Source organism: Haliotis rubra, unplaced genomic scaffold, assembly GCF_003918875.1.
Source record: "Haliotis rubra isolate DU_JTF1 unplaced genomic scaffold, ASM391887v1 Scf404, whole genome shotgun sequence".
Classification (NCBI taxonomy): domain Eukaryota; kingdom Metazoa; phylum Mollusca; class Gastropoda; order Lepetellida; family Haliotidae; genus Haliotis; species Haliotis rubra.
Window position 1 is genome coordinate 568157 of NW_025767085.1, and position 11962 is coordinate 580118.

An 11962-nucleotide genomic window follows, 5' to 3' on the forward strand; every position below is an offset into this window, starting at 1 on the left:
CCCTAATATTAGCAGAAAGCCGATAATATGCTATCCCCATGCTTCCGCTGAAACTAAACAAATTCGGGGACATGTAAATAAACAAATAAACTCCACATGTAATATGTCATGGATCATTACACATACATATTTATAACCCGTGAATTCAGATAAGGGAAAATGGTGTTTATCACGTAATTCAGACATTCGTTTATCCATATTTTTTCGGTGGTTATCTCTTTCGGTTGCCACGCGACTTGTTATCTGTTTAATTGACCGTCAGATCTTCACAGCTCCTTCTGGAGTTGAAGTAAGCATGCTAGGCGTGAGATGCTGCGTGGCTGTCAGCTATACATCCATGCAATGAGCGCATGCTGTGCGTTGATTAGACTAACGCGTAGTCTCTGAATATATATCATTTATATATGAACAAACACGGGGTTGAGATCTATCAACCGGGGGTGGGTCAGAGACGCAACAGTCTGGTCTGGGTTCAAGTGTCTGCAAGGAGATCTGTGACAGACATGGATGGTTCACAGACGCAACAGTCTGGTCTTGTCTGTAAGGTTGAGATCTGTGACAGACACTGGGTGGTTCACAGATCGCAACAGTCTGGTCTGGGTTCAAGTGTCTGTATGGTTGAGATCTCAGATACGCAACAACTGGTCTTGTCTGTGGAGTGTGACGGACACGGGTGGACACGCAACAGTCTGTCTGTAAGGAGATCTGTCTGGAGCGTTCAAGCGTCTGCTGTAAGGTTGAGAGATCTGGTTGACAGACATGGAGCGTGGTCTGGGTTCAAGCGTCTGCAAGGAGATCTGTGACAGACATGGAGCGTTCAGAGACGCAACAATCTGGTCTTGTCTGTAAGGTTGAGATCTGTGACGGACACGGGTGGTTCACAGACGCAACAGTCTGGTCTGGGTTCATGCGTCTGCAAGGAGATCTGTGACTGACATGGAGCGTTCAGAGACGAACAATCTGATAGTCACGGGTGAGATCTGTCACGGGTGGTTCACAGACGCAACAGTCTGGTCTGGGTTCAAGTGTATGTATGGTTGAGATCTGTGATAGACACGGGTGGGTCAGAGACACAACAGTCTGGTCTGGGTTCAAGTGTCTGTAGGGTTGAGATCTGTGACGGACACGGATGGTTCACAGACGCAACAGTCTGGTCTGGGTTCAAGTGTATGTAAGGCTGAGATCTGTGACAGACACGGGTGGGTCTGAGACAGGCTTCTCCAGACAATCTGGTTGTAGGGTATGTAAGAAACAGATATTCATAGCACTCTCGTCCAATTTTAGACTAACGCTTAGTTTCTGAATACATACTAATTATAATTTTGATAGAAACAATTAATTCATATTTAATTGAAATGGGAAATGGAGATTCCTCAACCTGAGAAAATCTAGACCTGCTTCATTACTTTAGCATTTCAGACTCAAAATCCCCATGTCAGTCTTACCCTTCTGGACATGGGGTACTTGGTTCATAGTCCTACATCTCCTCAAGATCTCCTTGTCAGTCTTGCCCTTCTGGACATGACGTACTGGGGACATGGACCTACATCTCCTCAAAATCCCCATGTCAGTCTTACCCTTCTGGACATGACGTACTGGGGACATGGACCTACATCTCCTCAAGATCCCCGTGTCAGTCTTGCCCTTCTGTACACGGGGTACTGGGGACATGGACCTACATCTCCTCAAGATCTCCGTGTCAGTCTTGCCCTTCTGTACATGGGGTACTGGGGACATGGACCTACATCTCCTCAAGATCCCCGTGTCAGGCTTGCCCTTCTGTACACGGGGTACTGGGGACATGGTTCTACATCTCCTCAAGATCTCCTTGTCAGTCTTGCCCTTCTGGACATGACGTACTGGGGACATGGACCTACATCTCCTCAAGATCCCCGTGTCAGTCTTGCCCTTCTGTACACGGGGTACTGGGGACATGGACCTACATCTCCTCAAGATCCCCATGTCAGTCTTGCCCTTCTGTACACGGGGTACTGGGGACATGGACCTACATCTCCTCAAGATCCCCGTGTCAGTCTTGCCCTTCTGTACATGGGGTACTGGGGACATGGACCTACATCTCCTCAAGATCCCCTGTGTCAGTCTTGCCCTTCTGTACATGGGGTACTGGGGACATGGACCTACATCTCCTCAAGATCCCCGTGTCAGTCTTGCCCTTCTGTACATGGGGTACTGGGGACATGGACCTACATCTCCTCAAGATCCCTGTGTCAGTCTTGACCCATCTCTCAAGATCCCCTGTGTGACATGGGTACTGGGGACATAGACCTACATCTCCTCAAGATCCCCATGTCAGTCTTGCCCTTCTGTACTTCGGGGTACTGGGGACATGGACCTACATCTCCTCAAGATCCCCGTGTCAGTCTTGCCCTTCTGTACACGGGGGTACTGGGGACATGGACCTACATCTCCTCAAGATCCCCGTGTCAGTCTTGCCCTTCTCTGGGTACATCTCCTACTGGGGACATGGACCTACATCTCCTCAAGATCCCCGTGTCAGTCTTGCCCTTCTGTACATGGGTTACTGGGGGGACAAGATCCCGTGTCAGTCTTGCCCTTCTGGACCTACATCTCCTCAAGATCCCCGTGTCAGTCTTGCCCTTCTGTACACGGGGTACTGGGGACATAGACCTACATCTCCTCAAGATCCCCGTGTCAGTCTTGCCCTTCTGTACATGGGGTACTGGGTTCATAGTCCTACATCTCCTCAAGATCCCCGTGTCAGTCTTGCCCTTCTGGACATGGGGTACTTGGTTCATAGTCCTACATGTCCTCAAGATCCCGTGTCAGTCTTGCCCTTCTGTACATGGGACATAAACCTACATCTCAACATTCCCGTGTCTTAAACTGTACGCTGTTCATTAGACCGATGTACACCACTGTGATACATGCAATGACACGTCTAGCGAGTCAGCGTGACTGGCCATTTCAGATTCCTTTACTTGTGAGACAGGCTTTGGTTTCTGAAGATAAGACGTCGAACACGCATCTTAACGGGGTAAATGCTCAAGCTGCAAATCCTATTTGAGCATGGAAACATGACGATAAATTCGACTGCACATAAAGGAACATGTTCAGGAACTCACCAAGTTATCTACACGTCAGTACCACATCGCTCAAGGTGAATACTCTTCACGTATTTTATTAACGCTTCATTATTAGAGGACATAAGTTGTTGCTACTAATTTAAACGAAAAGGTACGTACAAAACTCAAAGAATTACCACACAAGTTGCGCGAATAAGTAACAAATTATATTTATACACACAGTTTAGGTCCACAATCAAACAAGGCAATACAAAAGGTTATGTTTGCGTTTTGATATGTCATGGAAATTACATATACCCATGCAATAATGGTTGTCACGCCCTTCAAGTTTTCTTATTGGACAGGGATGTGGGGTGGGGTGGGGAGGGGATGACAACCATTATTGGCATGAGTATATAACATTGGTCACATAAATAATTGTCATTTTTGTACAGTTCGTATCGGAAACCATGTAACATTTCTTGATAAGCGCAGCCTACAAACAATATCACTAAATGCAAGGAAGGGATTTGCATAGTTTGTATACGCCGATCATCGCTCCCATGCATCATTCGTATCGTGTCCAAGAAATGTATACCAGTTTGTTTTCACATTCAAACCACTTAGTTAACAGTTTAAATATTTAACGGTATCTTGGTAAATAATGGTCGGGGTTTTCATGACAACACGTTTCATTGTAGTTAGGGTTAGGATTGTTCTTCTGCAACCTGTGCTTGTCGTAAGAGGCGACTAACGGGATCGGGTAGTCAGCTCGCTGACTTGGTTGACACATGTCATCATATCCCAGTTCACTGGATTGTCTGTTAGAGATTATATTATTTACGGATAACCACCATATAGCTAGAATATATCTGAGTGCGGCGTCAAACGAACCCGAAAAATTACAATTGTATGTAAGCTTGTTATAATTATATCTGCAGTAAACAGAATCTCACTATCGTTGTAACTGGTGGTTTGTGGTCATGACAATGGTTGATTTGAATACTTGTTCATCTTCCTGGTGCCTTCCAAAGCCTCTAAGAGTCACTCCCGTATGGTAAATATTTACAAAATGTCGCATTATACGCATCTTATATGCTCACCACGATGACACCCTTGGCGTCGTGGTGGCCATTACCACTGCAGATGATGGGGCAGCATTGATTTCTTTGGAGACGGTAATGTCAACCGCTTGCTCTTTTATACTGTTCTTTGGACTCACGTTGGAATTGGTGTACACGGTTTTATCTAAAGTCACAAATCGGTGCAATAATCTTTCTAGATCAGCTTCAAACAGAGATAGATTGTCACGAGAAATGCTGTGTCTGTTGCGGGTTTTTTTTAATCAGATGTCACAAGCTTTGAACCCCAACGAAGTAATACTTTGTTCATTGCCAACGTTTATGTGAAAATGGAATGCTCTCGCTGCTTGGAGATGCATTATACTGTTAACCACTTTTTTACCATCGCATAGCAAGGGGCATCATTCCACATAATGTTGTACTCATATCTTCATGGATGGCGTTTTGTTTGAAGCATTTTTGTCTGCAAGTACTTGATCAATGTTCGTCAAGTTTGTCCATTTTCCTAAGGTCCCAGACCCTAGCCTGGCTATTGTACTTTTTTGTCACAGGGAAACAATTTCCTTCTTTCAGTCAAGTTTTCTTTTGGAGTTATTGCTCTATGACATTGTGTTATGTCCGAAGTAAAAGAGTTCACTATGTGAGGCCCAGATCTTGGAGTCACCCCTATTACCATTCATGCTTACCTTCGATGACACATTTACACAGATTCAGTCAATTAAAATACACTTTCAAAACATAACTGTTATTAAAATATATCATTTGGTATAATAATTCTACTTCTCGTGAAACACACGGGCAAACGTTTACGTAACTACAATATCATAGCCTACTTATACAGCTCAGCTAATGTAAATAGCAAAATTACAACCAAGCTAATAATTTTCATTACTGTAAATATTTAGTCGATTTCTATTTTCTAGGCTATTTTGCTCACTTCACTGCTCGATATATCAGCACTTTGGTTAAATGGTATATTTCTAGACAATATAATTAGAAAAGCGTCTATTAGATTCAACGTATATAAATTGGGAAAATTAATTAGTAAAAATAAAACAACCAAGATGTTCTCTCTCTTTGCTCGCAGATCTTATGCCGGAGCAAACCGATTGGGCCAGTTTGGGAATAAGGGGAGACAATTTGTGCCGTTATATGTTCTAACTACATATTCAACAGTTATAAATATCGTACGGCTTAATATATACGGTTTACTTCCTAATTGCCGCCATTATTTCACCAATATATATTTAAAAAATGTTATTAAACTTAAATAAGAATTTTAGTCTTTTATTTGACTTCATTGTTTGTAAAAGAACCTAAGCTCATACGAATATTCCTTGCTGTGAGTAGTAGTGAGGTAAAGAGTATACTCTAGGTTAGACAAGGTCGTTGGTGAAAATGCCGTACACCAACGAGGAATATCTGCCTAGTTATCAGGAATTAACTGTTCCTGAAATACAGTTAACATCGGCTGTGTTAAGAGCGGGTGCACACCACTTTGGAAAATACTGCGATAATGTTTGCAAGGTTTGTTGGCATTTGTCACATGCTGGACATAATGTCACTACTGGTGATGTCCCCTATATTCGTGAGGTTTCTAATTTCGTTATAGAATCCCCTCATCCCCAGATAACAGGAACGACTGTTTAGTTATTGTCTCAGCTGCAGCTGAAAAAGTGGGCCTACACCAAAATCGTTGCCACTGATAATTACCCACGACGTGTAGTAACGTGTGTAAACAAAATGCGCTATGTCAATCATCATGTTCATGTCAGTCTCAGCATCACATTTACTGTCGTGTTCTGAAAGAGTGCTAAATTAGCATGCCTTCATGGTGACTGGATGTGGGAAAGACTTCCAAACGTATCCCCCCTTAAATTACATTGTGCATGGCTAACCCTACCCTGATAATTAAATGTCTGTATGGTATGCACAAGTCATGTTAAAAGTTATTTTATGTCTTCTGGTCAAATCATGTTACCTGAATATACATATATCTTTTTCTTCCTCATTATAATTTAGGGGGGATATGGACAGAAGTCTTACCGCCTGAGTGATATTTCACATAATCGAACTGGCTAGAATGCACTTTACCGGGCGCAGCCGTCTCCCTTCACTTGCATCTTTAGAGTCAAACAACCCTTTTTACGATCCTTAGGGTTAGGGTATGGCACCCTTTATGATCCTTAGGGTTTAGGGTTAGGCACCCTTTACTATCCTTAGGGTTAGGCACCTTTTACGATCCTTAAGGTTAGGATCCCTTTACGATCCTTAGGGTTAGGGAACCCGGGGAAAAGTGCACCGGTAAAGTGCAGTACTCCCATCGAACTTAATTCTCTCACCGAAAATTGACTGTTTTTCATATATGTTGAATTTAGAAAGTGTTTATGCTTCAGTTAAAATTTTAAACTGGTTTCCCATCTTTTCTTTCAAAACTGGTGCCTGATATTACATAAATATGTGATTTTATTAAAATATGCGAGTGCATTTAAAAAAAAATATATAAGAAAAAAAAAGATTAGCCCTAACTACCGACCCTGTTTTATAATTTCATGTTACCCTAAACACACATATTTTATTTGGGAGTACTACACTTTACTGGACACACTTTTTCAGATTAATTAGCGCTGCTGGGGTTCCCTAACCCTAACCCCTAACCCTAAGGATCGTAAAGGGTGCCTAACCCTAAAGATCGTAAAGGGTGCCTGTGCCTAAACCTAACGATTGTAAAGGGTGGCATACCTAAACCCTAACCCTAAGGATCGTAAAGGGAGCAGCGAGGGCTGCACCCGATAAAGTGCATTCTGGCCTTTTATTTTTTGGGCCTTATGTCTGGACATATCACCATATTAAATATATGCTTCTTATAAGTTATAATTATGCATCTTTCTTCATTTGCTCCTTATACCTGGCTGTAAGAGGCCACAAAATGGATCAGGTGGGAAAATTTGGCGATTTATTTGATAGCGTGTCCTTATGAACAACATTCCTCATTGATCAACAAAGAAACAAACAAATCTTAGTTTCTACTTAATTATGAAGAGTAAGGTTATTTACCATGTTTGAATGTGTTGTTTTTCATTCTTTAGGAGTTTATGCTGTGCCATTCAGAAGAAAAGGATCCCAGGAAATGCTTGAATGAAGGGAAAGAGGTTACAAAATGTGGATTTGATTTTTTTGGCAAGGTGAAGAAGAATTGCTATGAGGAGTTTACGAAGTACTGGCAGTGTATCGATCATTCAGGCCATGATATGAACTTAAAAAAGTAAGTGGCCAAAAGATTTGAGCATTAACCATGTTGAGACAAACAATTAATCCATTGGACATGTTGAGATATTCCACTGGAGATGTATATTTGACCATGTTCACATGAATATTCGGCTAAGAGAGTTATGATATAGGCTTGTGTTACCAATGTGATTTATCGTTATTAAATATTGTATGATGATTTGATAAATGTGGAAATATTGTTGCCTAGCAGGAGCTACATACATTGAACCAATGGCTTCTTTCTCAACAAACTATTCATAGATGTTACTTATATGGTTAGGTGTTTTCCAAATGTGTCACTGAAACATAACTGTGTGTCATTTGCATTATTAAGAGCCTTTTCGTTGAGTAAAATTCTCTCTTTACTACATATTTAGCATCAAATACTTTAAGAGTTGAATTATATGTGAAATATTAACACAAAGTGATTACTTTATACTCTGTGACATGCATCATACAAAAACTCAGCTAATAACCTTTATTTCTTAGAGTATCTGACCGGTGAAGATCCAGGTTAGAATTGATCTTCAGTAACCCATGCTTGTCGTAAGAGGCGACTAATGGGATCAAATCCACATGTCATCATATCCCAATTGTGTAGATCAGTGTTCATGCTGTTGATCCCTGGATTTTCTGGTCCAGACTCGATTATTTACAGATCGCCGCCATATAGCTGGAATATTGCTGAGTGATGCGTAAAACTTAACTCACTCACTCTTAGAGTATCTGTTTCCCTTTCAGCAGTGAACACTTTTGGTATTGTTTTTACATTTCATGCTGTGATATGTTTATCTGTCAAGAACGTTTCAATGAATACACAATGCCATTTAGAACGTGGTCAAATGTAACATATGTTATATTTGGGAATTTATATTTGTAAAGTACAGATTCTAGTTGAGTCCCACCCGGGATTCGAACCCACACCCTCAGAGTGAGGCACCTAATCGCCAGCACACAAAGTCTGCAGCCTAACCTGCTCAGCCACCCGGATGGGACTCAACCCAACAACAGTACCAGAATCTGTACTTTACAAAGAAAGTGTAGTCCCAAATATAACATACCGGTATGTTATAAGAACATTTTGTTACACTTAAGTTGTTATATATGTTTCAGCTGTAGACGCACACAGGTCCTGTTTGACAACTGTGTTAAGGAAAATCTGGGACAAGAACGTCCTCCTCTAGGATATTTTGCGAAGGTCCGAACCCACGACACCAACCGAGTTAAACCTAGGGCCCCTGAACACATACTGCCAGATCGTCCTGCAGAGATCCCCCCACTGCCCGCTGAGCCCGACCCCCGCGCTAGGAATGTACCAGGGATGTTATAACATCACTACCACGGGGTGGTCCCTCTGTACATAGTGCTGAGATGGCTGTAGACATGATGCTAGTGTGCTACCACAGATAACCTATTTGGAAAAGATTGTATTTAACTCTAGAAGGTTCATGTTACCATGGTTTCCATTTAAATTCATTGTTTTATGGGAAGACACTACTGAGTTGATGCTCTGACTGTGCTGAGACAAGTTTCATTGTTATGAATTAGGTAATAAAGAGTGTGAAAGAGAGCCTGTCTTTGCGTTTTTGATTGCTATGCACAGCCTGGGAAGATTAAAGGCTCACTAGATAAACACAATTGGACCATCTGGACCCTAGTCCAACCGTAACCATGGAGATTCTTGGGTATTTTTTACTTTCTGAAGGGGTGGACCAATGAAAATCGGGTAACATTTCAGTAGGTGACATTGTGGCTGTTTGATCCAGACTCCATTGTTACATGCAGCTTTAACATGTCATTGAAATATTGTTATTTGTTTGTTATTTAACACTGCACTCTGCAATATTCCACCTGTGTAATGGCAGACTGTAAATGATCAGACAACCCAGTGATTGACATAATGAATGTCGATCTACACAGTTGGAATTCAATGACATACATCAATGACCGGGTTCGGTTAGTCACCGTTGCTAAAGACCCGTGAAGGTCCTGGTTGGAATTGGCCTTCAGTAACCCATGCTTGTTGTAAAAGGCGACTATCGGGTGGTCAGGATCGTTGACTTGGTTGACACGTCATTGTATCCCAATTGCATAGATCGATGATCATGATGTTGATCACTGGGTTGTCTGGTCCAGACTAAATTATTTACAGACCGCCGGTATATAACTGGAATATTGCCGAGTACGGTGTTAAACAACCAACCAACCAAAACGTTCCCTTGAAGGTCCGAAGGTTCAGGGCGAAAGTGTGCTATATTACACTATACATGATGGTAGAGCGAACTGTATTTCTTAAACATGTAGAAACTAAGCAATATATTACAAAAATAGATGAGAATAAGATATTGTCGGCATGACACGGGTTTCATCATTAAGCTGCTAATATGATGAACATTTTTATCAGGCCATAATCTTGCATGATTTAAATTTGTATTGTAACTTAACAATTTGGAGAGAGTGATATATTTACAAACTTAACCCATGAAAATTCACTAATCAGTCGGGCCAGTGTCTCTGGAAATTTACTGGCCCGACTGGATTTATACTAGCCACGGGCTAGCGGGACAGTGGCTATTTCGCACATTGGTGGGACATGCTCTAAGCGCATACAACATGATGGACATTATTACCCAGGATAACCCAAGCTGACTGTGAGGTGCTAGAAGGTAAATAGTCATATGACTTATACCATCCGGTACCCATCTTCTGCTGGGTGAACAGGCAATTTTGAACAAACTCATTTGCATAAGGTGTGATCACATAGGTGCTTCGTTTGTGGGGCAGGACAGAAGTCCTAGAAACTCTCAGGAGTCAAGCTGCCAAACACGGTCACCCATCTAAGGGCTCTCTGTGACTAACGTTGCTTAATTCACCTGATTTGTGACCTGCGCTCTATGCAGAAGACCACATATCGTCATGATGTGAACCAAGAGAGTGACCTGGCATGCAGTATACTGTAACTCAACTAAACCAGTGATCAGAATAGACTGTGTATGAAAAGGATGAGTGAATTGTTTGTAAGCTGTACTCTGCAGTATACATAACAAACCAGTTTAAGACCAATATAAAGGGGGATTGTATTATGTACACTGTTATGCTTCAAACTGCATCCCTTCTTGAAATCGATTTGTTATTTGCAACCACTAGGATCTAATATTCATGAGCTCTGGAATATTTTGTCATACATACAAACTGGAATCAAGCCAGGAAGGATATCAGTAAACACTCCTACATATTTGATGTGAGTAATGTGTTCACTGATCATGAAAATATTAACACTGTCAACATGGTCAAATATTTCCTATTGTTACTGTTTCACTGAATACAATGAATAATACATCCACAGCTGACTTGTAAAATATGTTGTTTTTAGGAGGTCACCCATTGTTCTTGGGAGGTGTGGGGGGACGGGGGAAAGAGAGAAAGGAAAGCAGCAGCAATTTTGTACATATATTAAAATATCACGGGGTGATAGTCTTGGATTTTGTACATGACATGCAGGGGGGTCACTTACCCCATCATCCTCCCCCAGCCATAAATTATTGCCATCCAGGCTGACGGCTGTGTAAAACAATCTTCATTTACAGCATAACTTGTCTGTAGGATCGACAACAAAATTACACACTCTCATAAAACTTCAATAATTTATTTTCTACAACTTTCAACATTCGTATATATACAAAATATTAATATGGTACAAGTACTTCATTATGTACACGTAACAATGTGTGTAAGTATTGGACAAGGAAACAGTATATACAAAGTTGAAGCACTTCTGGAGACAATGTCTCTGTGTCCAGTGATACGTTCACAGAAAAGGCTCACTGGACAGTCATTTTGAAAAACAGTTGGACGGATTAGAGAAATCTTTGTACAAAGATCTGCTGTGCACAGCCTAATCTACTTCAATAAGAGATTCACCCTTGGTCACTGCTGAACGGAACGCAAACAGAACAGATGGCATCTCATCAAGCTAACCATTCAGTTTTAAGAATATATCAACAATATCAAGCCTGTGTTTGAATTTAAGCTAAAAAGACAGGGTTTCAGCAATAACACTACAGATATTTCAGGGTCTCCTTGATACAAACACAGTAAACCTCTAGAGGCAAAGACCCTTTATATTTTCTAACAGCATGAATATACATATACATAAGCTGCACAATTTAATCAAGTATGTTCGGAGACCTCTTTAGTGTTTTTTAGCCTCTGTAAAATTCAGTGTGTGGTTAATGGAACATAACTAGTTTGGGGAAGAAAACATTGTCCTTTCAAATATTTGCCTTGCTTCTGAAATTCCCATTTTCTTCAATACTAGACTTATGTTAACCTTATTTCACGCGTCCTCCAAGGTTGTAGTTAATCCTGCCAAAATTAGACAAAACAGCTGACTACATTTAAGTTTTGTCAATTCAGTTCCAACTTGAAGCTTAATCCAAGCACTGAGAACTGGTGCAGCAATATGGCCTCAAAATTCTTCCAGTGAAAATTTGGACTGCCAACACTTGATTTTAACTTGTACTAAGCATAATTAGGGCTCCTTTCCTCTAGGCAGGAGACCTATTG

The 11962-nt window shown here is 41.2% G+C and overlaps 1 protein-coding gene across 1 annotated transcript; it reads left to right on the top strand.

Annotated features, from left to right (window-relative positions):
- The first annotated feature begins 5473 nt into the window (after positions 1–5473).
- Positions 5474–8966, top strand: LOC124287685 (NADH dehydrogenase [ubiquinone] 1 alpha subcomplex subunit 8-like). The gene is made up of 3 exons (XM_046724191.1): positions 5474–5653; positions 7216–7391; positions 8510–8966. Exons 1-3 carry the CDS (start codon positions 5525–5527, stop codon positions 8724–8726), a joined length of 522 nt encoding a protein of 173 aa, XP_046580147.1. The 5' UTR covers positions 5474–5524; the 3' UTR covers positions 8727–8966.
- The last annotated feature ends 2996 nt before the right edge of the window (positions 8967–11962 follow it).

Coding starts and splice junctions, on each gene's coding strand:
- LOC124287685 (XM_046724191.1), top strand. CDS start 5,525: ATGCCGTACACCAACGAGGAATATCTGCCTAGTTATCAGGAATTAACT. Junction 5,654..7,215: donor ACTGCGATAATGTTTGCAAG/GTTTGTTGGCAT, acceptor TTCATTCTTTAG/GAGTTTATGCTGTGCCATTC. Junction 7,392..8,509: donor CATGATATGAACTTAAAAAA/GTAAGTGGCCAA, acceptor TATATGTTTCAG/CTGTAGACGCACACAGGTCC.